The 16,996-nt window shown below is 50.4% G+C and overlaps 1 protein-coding gene across 2 annotated transcripts in view; it reads left to right on the top strand.

Annotated features, from left to right (window-relative positions):
• Positions 1 to 1,972: 1,972 nt before the first annotated feature.
• The window catches only part of SH3PXD2B (SH3 and PX domains 2B), a gene marked incomplete at its 3' end in the record, with an annotated part of 112,298 nt that continues 97,274 nt past the window's right edge, over positions 1,973 to 16,996 (top strand). For both annotated transcript variants that reach the window (XM_082652413.1, XM_082652414.1), the window contains exon 1: positions 1,973 to 2,079. In XM_082652413.1, coding sequence (XP_082508539.1) covers positions 2,005 to 2,079 — 75 coding nt within the window. In that variant the 5' untranslated portion in view covers positions 1,973 to 2,004. The remainder of the gene's footprint in view (positions 2,080 to 16,996) is intronic.

The following is a 16,996-nucleotide window of genomic DNA, read 5'->3' as shown; positions in this document are numbered from 1 at the left end:
CTCATTGCCTTTCTGGGAAAACCAAGGAAGCCGGCGGATTCACAGACTTCCTGTAGCATCTGCCCTTTGTGGTTCTGCCTTATTAGGAGGGCTTGGCTCATGCAAAGGATTGAGGCAATAGGCACAGAAAAGCCAGGCCTTCAACATACTGGACCTTTCCACACTCTTTGACTTGCAACTGTGATTCAGAAGAAGGTGCCTTACAGGAGTTATATCAATGAGGGTCCCAGCATGAAAGAAATGCCACCCACAAACTGGGTCACAAAGGAAAGTTTATCAAAGAGTTCATTTATAAAGGTGTGGGCAGGGCTTGGGGAACCAAAGAAGGAGGGTGCAGTATTGGCAGGACGGTTACCACCCTTAGAGGGAGCCCTGAGCGAGCCGGTATGGGGAAGGTACCTTTGGCAGGGACAACCCAGCAGGAAGGAAGCTTGGGAAGTGAATACCCAGACCTCTCTCTTCTCCTGCCCTCAGTCTCCTGCCAAGGACCCCCACTAGCCAAGCCCAGCAGGAAGCCAGAGGACAGGAAACCCATCAGTGAAATCCATACCGGCCAGCCTCCAGAACCAGAGCAAGGTAAAACCTGGCACGAAAGTCAGAGGGGCAAGTGGTGGCGCAGATCCAAAGTGAATCAGCACCAAACTCTCCAGTGGCCTGGCCAGGGCTGCTGAAAAGCGTCCTTTCTGGATGACTCCCACCATCTTTCAAAGACTGACCTTGGACCCAGGGTGGTAAGGGGCACTGGGCTCTTTCAGGCCTGGAGGGGAGCTGTGCGGTTTGTTGGAAAGAGCCCTGCTTACTGCTTACTAGTGTGAGAACACTGGCCAGGGGCCTAAACCTCCTAACCATGCATTATGTGTACACTCATTCAGATGTTTGCTCAGCCAGTACCACCTGAAAATGACTCAGTGCCCAGCCAGGGCTCTAGGAGGCACTGGATAAAGAAATGTGGAGCAGCTCCGGCCACCCTTAACTTTAACTTGTGAAATATGGCTCAAGCCAGCCAGTGATGGGGTCCCTCCACCAGCTCTGTGACTCCAGAGGCTGCTCTCAGTCACCTCCTCTGTAATACGGGTCAACCACCTTCCCCCGACCCCCTGCCCCCGCAGTTGCCCTGAGAATTCAAAGAGAAATTTTCAAAGAAAAGCAGGAGGCACTGCAGCTGGCATAGAGTGAGGGCTCCACATCTGGGAATCAGTGGCCTTGTTAACAGGCATCCACTGCCCCTCACGCATTCACCACCCTCTTACCCTGTTTTGCTGCTACTCTTGTCATTATATCATACTTGCATTTGTTGGGGGGGTGGAGAGGGGGCGGCTTTTCTTGCTCCTCCCTGAATCCCCATGGCTTGGGGCTGTTTACGACTGCCAACATTTATAGTGCCACCGACGTCACATGCACTTAATCTTGAGGACAGCCCCGGTTGGTAGGCTGTAGCACTAGGGCCATTTTACAGATGAAGAAACCCAGAGAGCCCAGAGAGGTTAAGCCACTTGCCCAAGGTCACAGAGTCGATTAGCAGCAGAGCCGGAGTTTGAACCCTGGAGTCTGGCCCTCACATCCGGCGCCAGACCGTGGGTATCAGAAGGAGTGAGTGCGGGAATGAATCCACCGGTCAATCAGTGATCGCAAGGCTGATGCGCGCCCGTCCCCTCCCCCAGCCGCGGGGGCTCGCCGCCGGGACAAAGGCCCTGACGAGGCCGGACGTGGGCCAGCCGGGTCCGCGCTCCGGGGGCGGGCGTGGGGGCCGGGCCCTTTAAGGGGGGCGGGCCAACGACGCGGAGGGCGGGCCGAGGGGCGGGTCGGGGGCGGGCCGGGGGCGGGCGGCGGCGGGGCCGGAGGGCGCGCGGAGCGAAGGGCGGCGGCGGCGGCTCGTGCTCGGACCGGGCTCTGGATCCCGCTCGGCCCCCGGATCCCGCTCGGCCGGCTGTTCCCGGCCCGCTGTGGCGCGCCCCAACACCCCGCGTTCCCCGCACCCGCACTCGGCCCCGCGGAGGAGAGGCCATGCCGCCGCGGCGCAGCATCGTGGAGGTGAAGGTGCTGGACGTGCAGAAGCGGCGGGTGCCCAACAAGCATTATGTGAGTGCCGCGCGACCCCCACGCCCCCTTGAGCCCGTGCCCCATCGGGGGCGACCTAGAGCCCCCACGGCTCTGAAAACTTCTGCCTCCTGCTCTTTCTCCCCCACCTCCCCTCCTCTCCCCTCTCGGCACTGCTGCTGCGCGGCCCGGGTCTCTCCCGGCTCCTCCCTCTCTCCCCCTCCCCCTCCTCTCTTTTGCCCTGTTCCGCTCCTCCACCGTGTCCTCCCGCCTCGTCCCCCCCTTGTCTCTTTGCCGCCCCTCTCCCCCTCTCCGTCTGCTCCTTGTCCCCCCAACTCCCGTCCTGCCCATCCGTGGAAAAGTCTGGCCGGTGTAGGGAACAGAGAGACAGAGAGAGGCGCCTGTTCTCAGGCCGCCCGTCCTGTCCCTCCTTGTCTGGAGGCGCTCAGACCCGCAGTGCCCAGCCACAGGTAGCCCCAGCAGGGATCCCCAAGTTGGCTCCGTCCTTTTGGAGGAGCCAGCCGGAGCGATAGAGATCTCTGAGAATGGATCCCTTGAGTGCCTGCACCATTAAAAAGTTTTTTTAAAAAAGAAAAAGATCCCTGCCCCTTCTCTCCAATAACTTCTGTTTAAAAATGTATGAAAGTTTTCTCTTGGTTATCTCCCTGGCAAAATGGGAATCTTGTTTAGAGCTGGCGGGGACTTGAAAAAATGGGCCAGTAGCCTCATTTTGCAGACGGGACCCTCAGATGGGCTGAGGCGCAGGGAGGCTTCAGGTTCTGGAAGAAGGAGGAGCTGCATTCGGTTTTCCCTGCCTCTGGAAGGTGTACCTGGGGTAGATGGTGACCCGCCAGATGGGAAGTGGGTTCCACACCAGCCTAGGAGCTGAATCTGTGGGTTCAAGGGGCCCTTGGACTACCTCAGAGATTCTGGGTAGAGGGGTAATGGGGCTGTGTGGTGTTGGGCCCAGGTGAGGCCTTGGGGAGGCCTCTCTGCAGGAGGGAAGGGGGCTATGGTGTCTCTGGTGGTGAGAAGGGAGCAGTGGCAGCGCCTAGCTGCAGAGAAGTTAACCAGGAAGGAAAAAAGAGCAAGAGGGAGGGAAAAAAAATCCTAACAAAGAAGTATAGAACAATAAAGAGCGAGGGGCGTTGGCTGGCTAAACTCAGCTCCTTGACCTCCCTGCAAGTCGTCTTGGGATCTCTTTTCTTAAGAGGCTCGTTCTTATAAAGCAGATCTACCTGCCTTACACGAATAGTCTATACAATTCTGAAAGGAGATAGCGGGGAAGCCACTCTGCACTCCCTACGAGAAAGGGTGTGCTGTGTGAGCCTGTATTGTTATTGGCTGGGCAGCCAGTTATTCAAGCCTTAGCCAGGCGGTGGGAAGCTATTTCCTGGACCTGTGGCATCTTTAAATAGAGTGAAGTTTCCCTTGATTCCAGAGCTGGGCTAAATTGTCTCCCCCGCACCCCCTTTCTTTTTAACTGTTTCAAATGCTACCAAATCTTGGTTCCTTGTTTGAGCCTGTTGAGTGTATAACTGAGTTGCCTCTTTGCTATGAAGACAGTTTTTACCAACATGGCAGACAGGAGGAAGTCTGAAATTCCCCATGCTGCCTCCCACCAGATCTGTGAGCTGGGAGCACCAGAATATATACAGCCTCCAAGAAATGGGCATCATCATCCACTCTCTCCTGTCCTCTCTCATCACACGACTATCAGGCACAGGTTCTTAAGCCCATTTGACAGATGAGGAAACTAAGGCTCAGAAAGATGAGGTCACAGTCAGGGCCAGAACAGGAATGTAAATCCAAGTATGTTCGACCCCAAAAAGTGTTATTCCACCAGGTCACACCACTTTGCAGATTTCATACCCCGTAGTTTCCCTACGCAAAGTCCTCTTAAAAACTGAGAATTTTGCCATCATTTGTGATCACTCTGAGGCTTTTCATTCTGTTTAGATCCCTCCCTGCCAGTTTTCTGGAGGTGCGGCAGCTTTGAGGGGCATCTCTGTAAGCCTTCAACCACTTTTTAGGGGCTCCTTCAGACAGGTCTCTAAATATTAACATGGATTTGGGTTTAAATCTTGGCACCCAGCTTGCTGTGTAGCCTCTCTGATCCTCAGTTTCCTCATCTGTAAAATGGGGGTAATGGTGCCCACTTCCTAGGAGAAGGGATCTTGTGACTGACAGGGTTGACATTCCATAACCGTCAGATGCCTGCCTCCCTGCCCTGTGGTATCCATGTTACTCTGACTGGGAACATGCCAAAGTCACATGAGGAGGGATTTCACCAAGAATTTATTTTTCTGCATGTGGGTTTAGGCACTCCTGTGATGCAAGGGAGCCCCCTCCCTTCTAGCCAGCCTTCTGGTTTCATCGGATGAATAGGGGCAATGGGTTGAACTGAAGCCTGAGTCATCCACAGGAACAGAGAAAGTTAAGTGCTGTGATGGCAGGAAACCCATCAACAACTGCTAGTGACCCCTGCCCCTGTTCCCAAACCATACCTGCCCCTGCCACTCTAGAAAGAATGGGCATGGAGGTAGCTATTGGCATGGGTCTGGACTTTTTTCCCATTTGGTATATCCTCCTCTCTGAAGTTGGCCCAGCCACTCTGGAGAGATGGCATGAGCAGAGGAGTTGGACAGCCCTGGGCTCAGCCACTTCCTGCTGTGTGACCTTGAGCTGGTCAATTTACCTCTCTAAACTGCTTCTATAATCTGCAAATTGTAAATAGTGCTGCGTCCCTCTAGGGCAGAATTTCTCAGCCTCAGCAGTGTTGATATTTTGGGCCAGATCGTTCTTCGTTGTGAGGGGCTGTCCTGTGCATGGTAGAATGTTCAGCAGCATCTCTGGTTTCTACCCCCTAGGTGCCAGTAAGCATCCCCCTCCCTAATTGTGACAACCAAAAATGTCTCCACACACGTCCCCCAGGAGGGCGAAATCACACACACCCTGGCTTCTAACCGTCCTGCCCCAAACACTGCATGAGAACATACAAGTTAGTTACTGAGGCTTCCCACCACCTGCTCCCTATTTACAGCTACTTCAGCCTCCACCTGTCTCATCACTCAGTTGCCTGGGAGCGAACAGGTCACAGGTGCTGTAGATCTCGTTGGAGAGCTTCACCAGGAGCTCAGGGCTGCCCATCAAGGCTGGGCCACTTGTTCCACCTTAAATGGCATCTTCTCCATGATCAGGGTGGCATCTTCATCACGCCTGGCCCCAGCCTCCTTCACTTGTGGGCAGAGACATCATCAGTGGGCCCAAGGGCAGAGCCATAGGCCACATCTGGAGAATGCAGGGGCAGAAGCTCCCAGGGCCTCCGAGATCCCCATGGGTGGGTAGGGATCATTGTTGACAGTAGTATCAACAGTATTATCATCTGGAGAAAGCTTCCCTGGAGCCACTGCACTCCGTCTGTTGGCGTTTCTCTGCCTGCATCTTCCTGCCGTGGAGCCTAGGGCTTTCTAAATGAATGGAAAGGGGGCTTTCAAGTGTGACACCCTGGGACACCCTCCCCAGCTAGGTTATATTCCAGCTTGAGGGGAGGAGGAAGTGCTCCCTGTAGGTTTTGCAGGGTTTTTTTGGATCACCCCATTTCCAGCACTGGAGAGGGAGGTACAGAAGCCTTGGGGTTAGAAAAAAGTCTCCCTTAGCAGGGGCCAGGAAATACTGGCTTGCTCTGTCTTAAGATCTTTAGATGTTAAGAAGAGCAAGATGCTAGAAGTAGTTATAGAAGCAGTAATCTTAGCAGCTGAAATTTAATCCATTGTTGTGGGCTAGGCACTGGATTAAGCTCTCTATGTGTATTTAGTCATCACAACAGCCCTTTAAAATAGGTACTTTTCCAATACACTAATACACGATTTCAAGTATACAGATACATAGGAGAAGTTAAATATCTGTCAGTCTACCATCCAGCTGTCAGATCTTTACGTTTTGCCCTATTCATTTCAAATCATTTTTATTTTGTAAGAAATGAAATATTGCACATGCAAAGCCCCCTGTGCACCCACTCCAACAGTCACTCCCCCCGAAATAAAAACAATATCCTACATTTGGTGCTTGTCATTCCCATGCACATTTTAAAAATAGACCAACAGATATGATTTTTTTATTCAGTAGCTTTACTGAGGTATGATTTACATACCATAAATTCACCCATTGTAAGTGTACAATTGGCTGATTTCTTTAGATAAATGTGTGGAGCTGTGCAACCATCATCACAATCCAGTTTTATAACATTTCCATCACCCCCAAAAAGGTCCCTTGTGCCCTGTGGCAATCAGGCCCCTTCCCAGCTAGGCCTCGTGTACCTTTTAATGTTTGTACCTTTTCAGCAGTCCCCAAGATCTTGTATGGAAAGTTTTAAAGCTACAAAACATTCCACTTTTGAGATCTATGTTGGTACATGTAGCTTCAGTTCATTTTAACTGCTGATTCATATTCCATTTATGAATATACCCCTGTCTATTCGAGCTCCTGTAGGAGATTTTTAGGATACTTTCTTGTAGCTGCTTCCTTGCACGTACAGCTGAGGCGAGATTGCTGGCTCTTGGGGTGTGTGCATTTTCACCTGTGCATTTAACGTCCCTGGGAGCAGTGTCTGGGGGTCTCTTTGCTCTGGCTCCTCGCTAACACTCCGAATTGTCAGACTTTTTAGTGGGTACGGAATAGTATCTCATGGCAGTGCTTGTTTGCATTTCCCTGCTTGCTAGTAAAGTTACGTATCTTTTCACACCTTTGTCAGCCTTTTGAGTTTCCTCTGCTGTGAATTAATTGCCCGTTTTATCTTTTGCCCCTTTTTTTGGTATATTGAGTTATTGGTTTTCTGTTCATTTATAGGATTTATTTATACACTCAGGATCCTGGTACTTCAGATAGTTACGCTAGTGTTCTCGTTTTCCCCTTGAGACTGGAGGCTCAGAGAAGTACAGGCACATGCCTGAGGTCACACAGCAAAGAGTGGCAGCGTGGGGATTGGCGTACGTGTATGCGGCAGCCCTGTGATCCCACCCCTGAGCGAAGTGACCTTGGGTGGATCATTTAAGCCTCCAGGCCCCAGTTTCTCCATCCTGGCCCTTCCCTCATCTCACTGTTCATTCACTCAGCGTGGACTGATGAAGCACAAGCTGCCACCAACCCTTAGTCATTCTCACCCCAGGGAAGCTCTGGGTTGATGATGCCCCTGGAGTGATGGGTTGGCAGGCCCTGTGCTGCTGGCCTTGAAACCTCCCTCTCCACCTGCCAGACTCTAAGAGCAACGGGTCTCTCCTCTGAGCAGCTGACTTTTGCAGGATGGGTCACGCCCTTATTAGGCATTATTATCAACATTCTTGTTTCAGTCTGTGGGAGACCTCTGGCTGGCAGGCTCAGTGGTCTGGAACAAACTGAATGTGCTGCCCAAATTAGCTGCGTTCTGTTTTCCAGCCTGCCCCATCCCCTGCTGCCCCCAGCATCCCAGCCATCCTGGCACCCTGTTTTGCAGAAACATGGCATGGCAGGCCAACAAACTTGAGTGGAAAGAACTTGGGTATCAGAGACAAACATTCAAGTTCTGCATGGTCTTGGGTGACTGACTCAACCCCCAGCCTTAGTTTCTGTATCTGGGAAATGAGGACAGTGTCACCCTTCTAAGATGATTGTGTGCTTGTTTAGATGATGTATGCATTCAACCTATTCTCCATCCCTCCTGCCGAGGGATAAATGCCAGCTCCTAGCACATTCCTTATGGACGCACCATTACTGCATGAAGAAAGGACCTGGATTTGAGTTCTCTTCATGAGCTCCTGGGCTGGGTGACCTTGCAGACAAGCTCCCCAAGGGTCTGTAAAATGGGGCCAGTAATAGCGCTTACCTACAGGTATAGGGCACCTCTCACACACTGCTGATGCCTTCTGTATAAAGGGCACTCAATCAGTGGTAGTCATGAAAACTAGCATTAACGATAGTAATAGCCATGCTCCTCATCTCTGCCTCTCTCCTGCCTCCTGCCCTAGGGGCCTGCTCTTTGTTTTCCATGCTTTTTCATTCATGAGGCATTTCTGGGGTGCCGGGCCCCCAAGCAGAACACCCTGCTGCCCTGGGACAGGCCCGTGAGCAACGCAGAGCCCGCCTACCTCCTCTACAGGTGGTTCTTGTCCTGCAGCCTGTCTGCGTCACACAGAGGTAGTACCCTCAGTAGGCGTTAAGCCCCCTCGGGTCGGTTTTTTTTTAATGGCTCTTGCTTTCTTCGGACTGAAAAATGATGGACCTTGTCACCTGCGCTGTGCCATCCTGTTCCCTCTGGTCCATGGTTGCAAGAAGCCAGGCCTCTCACCTCACCTGCCAGGTCCTCCTCAGCCTGGGCTCTTACACTCTAGGCTCTTGCAGTTGTCTCAAGATCAAAGCGGGTGGGGCTGTCATATCTTAAGAGTTACTTGAATGTCCCTTTAGTTCAGACTTGGAATCTGGGCCATTCCTTGCTTCTGGTAAGCAGGGAAAGTACACCAAACAGCATGCGTTCAGATCCCTGCCCTGTCACCTACCAACAGTGTGACCCCAGACAAATTACTTACCCTTTCTGTACCTCACCTGTAAAATGGGAATAATGATAGTTCCAATCTCTTAGGGCTGACGTGAGGATTAAATGGGCCTGGCATAGAGTAAGGGCTCGATAACTATGAGCTATATTAGGAGTGTACAAACATAGTATCATTTATGATAGTAGACGTTGGGGGCCACTTAAACACCCATCTGTAGAGAACAAGATAAATGAAACGTACTGTATCCACGAGCTAGAATACCATCGAGCTGGCAAAAATTCCATCTTCTGTCACGGGAATATGAAATAGTAAAAGCTGTTGGCAAAACAACGTGCTCAGGCTGACTCGCACCTGGTTACAAGCGAAGGCGCCTGTGAAAGCACAGAAACATAGCTGATAAAATATATGTCACTTTTTTTTTTTTTGCTCATCTGTGCATTGCATTTCTCTATTTTCCAAATGTCCTGTGGGGAACACGTATTTCTGTTTTTAGTAAAAGTATAAAAACAGTGAATGCTCATTTTAAAAGAGAAGCAGTGCCACACCGTGACGGCTCCAGCCAGGTTCCCACATCCCCACCACTTCATCCTGTCCTGAGGCAGCCGAATCCTCCAGCTCCTCCAAGAGCCTGTCCTCCCCAAACAGATGCTGGCCTCCGAGACTCTCCCCCAACTCCTGCCATGGAACCAGGGCTCTGGATGTGGCTTTCCAGTCCTCCAGCCCAAGAAGTAGCAAGAGATGAGTTTAAAATACCACAAGGGGAGGAAGGCCTGAGCAGACGCTTTTCTGGCTGAAATGCTCCTTGCTCAGTGGCCTGGCCCTCCCTCCTGTAGTGCTTATATCTGAATAGGTTGGAAAGACTTGCAGGCCGGAGTTCAGCAGTCTGCACCCTGAGGTCAATCAGGTTAGAGTTGTTGTCCCACTCCCCTGGGCAGATCATCCAACCGCTTGTCACCCACCCTGAGGTGCACGGGCGTCAGCAAGCGGCAGAGTTACCACATTGCCAAAAAAGGCCTAGGGGACCACTCCATGCATGGTACTACTTCTCATCTAGGACACTCATATCCTGTTGCAAATCATGCGTGCTTTTTTCCTTGGAGAAAGAGCTCTGATAGGGTGAACGGTCTTGGTTGGTGTGACTCAGTTTTCTCCTTCCCCTGGGAGGCCAAGGCCAGCTGCAGGTCACTGCAGCTGCAGGAAAGGGAGCCACTAGATGAGCATCCTGTCGGCCTGGTGGGCGCAAGTGATGACGCATGAACACCCTTGGCCCAAGGAGAGAAGATGAGGCTTCTTCAGTAGGCCGCGTGGCCGGAGGGTTGTGAGCATGGCTTCTGCGCCCAGCAGCTGGGCTCTGGTCTGAAGTTTGAATTTCAGAGAAACATGTAATATTTGGGACCTACTGTCATCCACTCGCTGTTGGCCCTGAGCCTTCTCCTCTGGGAAGTGGGCAGCTTTGGTGGGGAAATTAAATGACCTTTTGTGCGGAATGCCTGAGAGGATGCCGCTGGGGCAGCCGTCCTTGCAGCTTCCTGGCCCGGGGTACTGCCCAGAAACTGGGGCCCTGTGGTCCCTTTCACAGAGCCCTTGCCAGTGGGGTCATCCAGATCCTGGGTGGCAGAGCTGGCATCCCTGCCCCCTGCCAGGACATGGGGACAAGCTGACGTGATAGACTTGGGAGGCCTGGTGTCTCCTGCCTGGGGGCCAGTGGGCAGGGGCTGGTGTGGCTCATTCCTCAGGGACTCTGCCAGGAGCCCGCAAGCCCGAGCCTTGCCGCAAGCCATCCTTCTTCTGCCCCATTATCCAAACTACAGGGCATTCTCTCCTCATACGTGCTGGCCCAGGTGCAGGCCTGCAGGCGGGCGATGAGCCCAAGCCCGGGGCCTTCTTTAAACGGTGAAGGGAGAAGGGACCAGAGGTGCATCTGTCGTGCATGTGTGTGTGTGTGCGCGCGTGCGGACGCCCATGCGCAGAGCTCTCCCGCCTGCTTTTGCAGGCGTCTCCCCAGCCATCCCAAAACTTAGGGCTGTTAGATTTACCAAATGAAAATACAGGATGCCCAGTGAAGTCTGAATTTCAGATAAACATGTAATATTTGGAACCTACTTATACTAAAAAATGATTCATTGTTTATTTGAAATTCACATTTCCTGGGGCATCCTGTGCTTTATCTGGTAATGCTGCCGAGACTACCACTTTCAATAAAACAACAACCAAGAAACCTTCGTACTTTGTAGTACTGATAATGTTTCTTGAGAATCCACTGAACAAAGGTAAGTCCCTTTAGGGGCCAGGCACCTTTGAGCACAGGGATGATACACAGATATGCAAAGCGGGGATTCAGACCTCAAGGAGGTCAGTGTCCTGAGAGACAGGTAGATGGCCTTTCAGGGCTAGCCTGGAACTTGGGAATGAGCAGGGGCCTGTGTCTTAGGGTTTGGGGGAAGTTGGACTTGGAGAAGGCAACGCAGTGCAGGTGACCCAGGGCTGGTCACAAAGCATGGGAGGGATGCTGTCAAGTAGAGAAGGGTAAAGGAATTTTAGGCAGACAGAACAGGAGGGAAAGGAAGCTGAAACCCTGGCATGTGGCGTGTTTGAAAAAAGCAGGAGAGATTTGAGTAATAGAGATGGAGCTTGACAGGTGGCTGGGGGCCCCAAGGATCTGGGGGCTTCTGACTGGGCCAAGCCTGGTGGAGGACCTAAAATCCCACAAGCCACGTGGTGTGGCATAAATAAATAAATACATACATACATACATAAGAAAGCATAGACTCTACCCTCAAGAAGGCCACGCCTTCCCCCCCCACACACGCACACACACGTGGCTGGGTGGCCAGGACTCAGGATCAGAGGTATCCAAGATGGAAGTGGTTGGGAGGAGCTGGGACTCAGGGGCACTCCCCCGGCTTGATGGGCTGGGGGAGCACCTTTCACAGGAGAATGGAGGGGGCAGACACAGACAGACCTGGGAGAGAGAGAGCACCTGTCCACAGGAGGACTGTGCAGACAGTGAAGATAAAGTTAGAGAGGGAGGGAGGGATGGGAAATATTAAAGAGGTCTATGATAGCCAGTAGGAATTCTGAAATTTGGGAGGGATTAAATAACTCCAAATTCATTTTGTTCTCAAGACTTAACAATCATTTATTGTTGTTATTATTATTGAATAGCTATCGTTTATTTGAGTGCTTACTGTACGCTCCAGGCTTTTCATGCTTTGTGTCGCTGGATCTGAGCAGCAGTTCTGTGAGGTAAGGAGTATTAGGATTCTTGGGCTGCAAGTGACAGAAGTGAACCTAATGAACTTAAGCCATAGGAAATGTATTGGAAAGATGGCTCTGGCAGAACTTGGCTCAGCCCCCAGTCACAGAAAGGACAAGGAGTTGAAACTGCTTGTGGGCATCAGAGCATCACCAGAAGCAGGCACCTGCTCCATCCCTCAGTCCCTTTGGCCACTCAAGAGTCCAGTTCTAGGAGGAGAGAATCTGATTGGCCCAGCCAAATCACCTGACCATCCTTTGGTCAGGCAAGGGCAGGATACTGTGATCCACAGTCCCACTGAAATTGCCAATAGTTGTAGGAGATTCAGAGCACTGTTGCTGGAAGAAGGGGGCATGGAGCCTGGACAGGTGGAAACAACAGATGTCTGCTACATAGGTACTGTTATTAGCCCATTTCACAAATGTGGAAACTGAGACTTTGAAAGATAAAGTACTTTGCCCAGGATGACACTCGGCTCTGCTGCCTATCATTGAATATAAAGAAGGGTATAGTCAACTCACCCCCTAGATTTGAAGGGAAACGTTGCCTTAAAGCACATAACAAGAGTATTTTCTACTCTGCTTAATTAAGCAGAATTGCATGGACCCCCTGCCTACTGCACTGGCAAAGAAAGCCAGAAACCCACTCAGTGGCGTCAGCATTTCCTCCTCCCCAGCCAAGGTGTGAATCAGCAGCCTGTGGCTTCGGGCCACCATTGGCTGCCAGTCAGTTGCACAGATGTGTGTTTGTTGTCTGCCCTGGGCTAGGCCTGGCCCCAAGCCGAAGAGAGGCTGAGATGACCAGGCAGCCTTTGTCCTTATAGAGGTCACCATCTGTTTGGAACACGTCACCACGGCATAAGGGCTGTGGTGGGGCCTGCAGTAGGGCTCTGGGGACAGGGCAGGGGTCTGAGGCCTGGACTGCCCATTCCCCATTCCCTGCTGGACCAGAGAGGTGGCGCTCTGAGCTGGGGTCAAGAGGAGGTGGGTGCTCTGGAACAGGGAAAGCCAACTGGCAGAGTTTTTAATATGGGTGGAATTCGGAGGGTCCTTGAACTTGGAAGGGGGAAGAGTACATCTTTATTCTCACTAACCTCCAATAGCAATTTAGCACTGCCTTCCATTATGAATGAAGGCAGCGACCCTCAGTGATATTAGTAATACCTGTGACTTTGTCACCAGTAGAAATTCACAGATATTTTCACGTCACTTTACAGTTGTTGCATTTATCCTCATCACTGCTTCAGAACTGTGATGTTATTCGACCCACTGCTGGATTTTGTTATTTATTGCATTAATAAAAGTGTACATATGTTCATAATTTTATTTTTTGAAACATTTTTATTACAATTCAGTATTTCATTTGGAATGCTATATGCTTTAATTTAGTCATTTTTAAATCATTTTGAGAAGCGGACCATAGATTTCATCAGATTGCCAGAGGGCTCCGTGGCACACAAAAAAAGGTGAAAAACTTCTGGGTAGAAGTTTCAGAGTTTGGACTTGGAAGTTAAGCATGGATTTGACCTGCCTCTGCCGGTGACCAGCAGAGTGTGTGACCTTAGTAAGTGACTTAACTTCTCTGTGCCTCAGTTTCTTCATCTGTAAATTGAGGGTAAGAATAGTACCTACTGTGGGTTATTTTATGTAAAGGGTTTAAAGCAGTGCCTGACACATAAAAGTACTGAATGAATAGTTACCTGTTAGTGTTATATTATCTTTACCATCATCATCTTTACCGTTCCCTGACCAGTGATGCGCTTTTTTTTTTTTTTTTTTTTTTTGTGGTACGTGGGCCTCTCCCTGCTGTGGCCTCTCCCGTTGCGGAGCACAGGCTCCGGACGCGCAGGCTCAGCAGCCATGGCTCACGGGCCCAGCCGCTCCGCGGCACGTGGGATCCTCCCGGACCGGGGCACGAACCCGCGTCCCCTGCATCGGCAGGCGGACTCTCAACCACTGCGCCACCAGGGAAGCCCTTGATGCGCTTTTCTAATAAGCAACCTCGAACGATGTGACACAGGTCATCTGGAATGACCACACCTTGAGAAACATACTCTAAATGGACTAGTCCAGGATGCACCCCCCTAAGATTTAAAAGCAGTCTTCCCCAAAGATTTGTATATTTGGATATTTAGCAGTGTGGTAATTAAAATAATACTGAAAATGTTTATCATTGGAGGCATGATTAAATAAATGGACCACTAAGGATCCTTTATAATTTTTGCTGAGAGAATTTTTAATGAAATGGGGAAATGCTCACCATGTAACACAGGTGAAAAAGATCATGTATATACAATGTGATCTTAATTTCATAAACTACTTCAACATATAGAAAAAGGGTCTGGGAAGAAGTATAACCAAAGCTTCGTCTCTGGTGGTAGAAATGTGGATGCTTGTTAAGACCTCAGCCTCTGCCATCAGACTTTATTACCAACTCTGTGGAACAGGTTACTTCACATGCTGGGTCTTACTTTCCACCACTGCTGGGTGGAAACAGTAATACAGTGTAGCTTTATAGGAAACACATCAAGACCATTGGTGGTTGTGAGCCGTTACATTGTTTTACATTGTATTATATGTTTATGTATTATCCCAGGTTTCTCTAGAGAGGAGAGGACAGTGTAGGACAGCAGAGTCAGGAAAGCTTCCTGGAGAGAGGGAGAAAGAGGGGACCCTGCTTCCCTTTTCCCTTTTTTCCTGTCTCATAGACTTGTGTATGAAGCGCAGGAAGCTGGCAGAGAAGTCCACATAGGGGTTCACATCAAGGCTGGGAGGAATAGTCTCTGCCAGATGAGGAGCCCAGCAGGGCATGGGTACAGGGGTGGCCAGGGAACCCACAGAACCTGACCATCAGGACCACATACGATTTCATGTGGGAGAAGGGGCTAGCTACTTGGCTGTACAAAGTTTGGAACCCACTTCTGCAGCCCCCCTACTTTATCTGGTGGAGGAATCCCTACTCCCCTTCTGATACCAATAGATGGCTGTCCCCAGCGTTTGAGAGCTCAGTCCCTCTGTGTTCTCATCTAGTTCTTTTCTCCTCTTTCTTCATGTCCCCAAGCCCAGTGGGACAGGAAGATGAAGCTGCATTTATATGGAGGGGGCAGCTGTTTAGGGAGTATCCTAGAAATCCTAATTGACCCCTTTCTGCCTGTCACCCAACCAGGGCACTCAGCTTTGATGCTGAGGTTCCTAGTGGACCAAGCCCATCGTGGTGCTCATCCATTGGATATGACTCTGTTGACTCGTCTCCTCCTCTCCCACCAGCCCCTGAATCCCTCATAGTCTAAGGACAGGTGCCAAGTGTGTTCCTTGAATGAAACCATAACTTCTTGGGCTCCCTCAATCCCTGGGTCCCGTGATTCTAGGATGATGACCATTGATGTTATCCTTCAGCTGACTCAGAATTGGATTCCTTGTGATGACCCCCCACTGACACCAGACTGAGCACTGTATCATAGTAGTTAAGGCACAGGCTTTGGAGGCAGCCAGACCTGGGTGTAAATCCTGGCTTCGTCACTTTCTACCAGTGCTATTTAGGGTACGTCACTTAAGCTCTCAGAACCTCAGTATCTTCATCTGTAAATGGAGGAGTCATCCCAGTTCCCGACACATAGTAAACACTCAAGAGAAAAGTAACTAATTCTCAGTCTAGTCCAGTGGACACAGATATAATATTATAACCCCTTGGGATGCTACTAGGTTGAGCCATATGAAATTGTCAATTTTTGACTTAACAAGTGGCAACTTCACTTAGTTCAACCTAATGATCTGGGTTTGATTTGGGCCTGAGGAACTTACTTTTGCATGGAAGGGGGTAAAGGGCCACCACTGTACCAGGTATCTTACAGACATTATCCCATTTACACTTTACAACAGCCCTGAGGGACAGGTAATACTATTCCAGTCATCCCCTGGTATCCACGGGGGATTCGTTGCAAGGCCTCTTATGGATACCAAAATCCACAGATGCTCAAGTCCCTAGTATATAATGGTGTCGTATTTGCATATAACCTTTGCGCATCCTCTCCAATACTTTAAATCATCTCTAGGTTACTTATAATACCTAATACAATGTAAATGCTATGTAGATAGCTGTAAGTACAATGTAAATGCTATGTAAGTAGTTGCTGGGTCACAGCAAATTCAAGTTTTGCTTTTTAGAACTTTCTGGAATTTTTTTTTTTTTTTTTTATCTGAGCTTGGTTGAATCCTTGGGTGCCAAGGGCTGACTGTATTAGCATCCCCATTTACCAAATGGGGAAACTGAGGCTCCTAAGTAGCTTGCTCAAGGAAGTGGTGTAGCCAGGATTGGAACCCAGGTCAATCCAACTGAAAGTCTGTGCTATTTGCATTGCTGCTGTCTTGAGACTGGGCTGCCTGTTCCACATGGTGTGGCTAGCGAGTTCGCAGCATTCTCTTGGGCCTCCTCGCCCAGGAGCTGGCAGCTGTAGCCCAAAACTCCCCGAGACGCTGCCTGTGGGACCCCACATTTCTTGTTCTGGTTTAGACAGTCAGCTTCTGCAGTTTTCTTCTGCTGTGTCTTTGGCTTTGGTTGGGGGACTGGAAGGGGCATTCTGGAGTCAAACAAACCTGGGTTCAAATTCTGGCATCCTCCATAAACAGCTGTGTGGCTTTGGACCAGCCCTCTGACCCCTTTGAACATCAGTTTACTATGGTGTGAAATGGGATGGATAGTAAGCTTCACTCCATAGGGTTCCTGAGAGCAGAGTGCTGGGGATTTCACAAGTGCTCATTAGTATTGGTCCTCAGCTGGAGAACTCCTATGCATCCCTCAAGATCCAGAGCAGTTGTTTTTTCATCTGGAAAGCCTCTCTAGGTACCACCAACAGAATTAGCCCTCATCCCCTCTGTGCTCCAACAGCAGCTGTAAAGCGCTCCTTATGGGGCCTGTGGCCTATGAGAAGACTCTACTACTGTCTTTTCTGTTGAGTACCTACTGTGTGCCAGGCACTGTGCTGGGCCCTTTAGGTGTGAACCAAGACCCATCTGACCACATATGTCAGGCTTATTTCACCATGTCCCACAGCCCTGGTTTATTTTACTTTATTTTTTTGGCCACGCCACGTGGCATGTGGTATCTTAGTTCCCCGACCAGGGATCAAACCGTTCCCCCTGCAGTGGAAGCACAGAGTCTTAACCACTGGACCACCAGG

Source organism: Grampus griseus, assembly GCF_964374135.1.
Source record: "Grampus griseus genome assembly, chromosome: 3".
In the NCBI taxonomy this organism is placed as follows: Eukaryota; Metazoa; Chordata; class Mammalia; order Artiodactyla; family Delphinidae; genus Grampus; species Grampus griseus.
The sequence above is the reverse complement of the archived record's forward strand: the minus strand, read 5'-3'. Positions and strand labels throughout refer to the sequence as shown.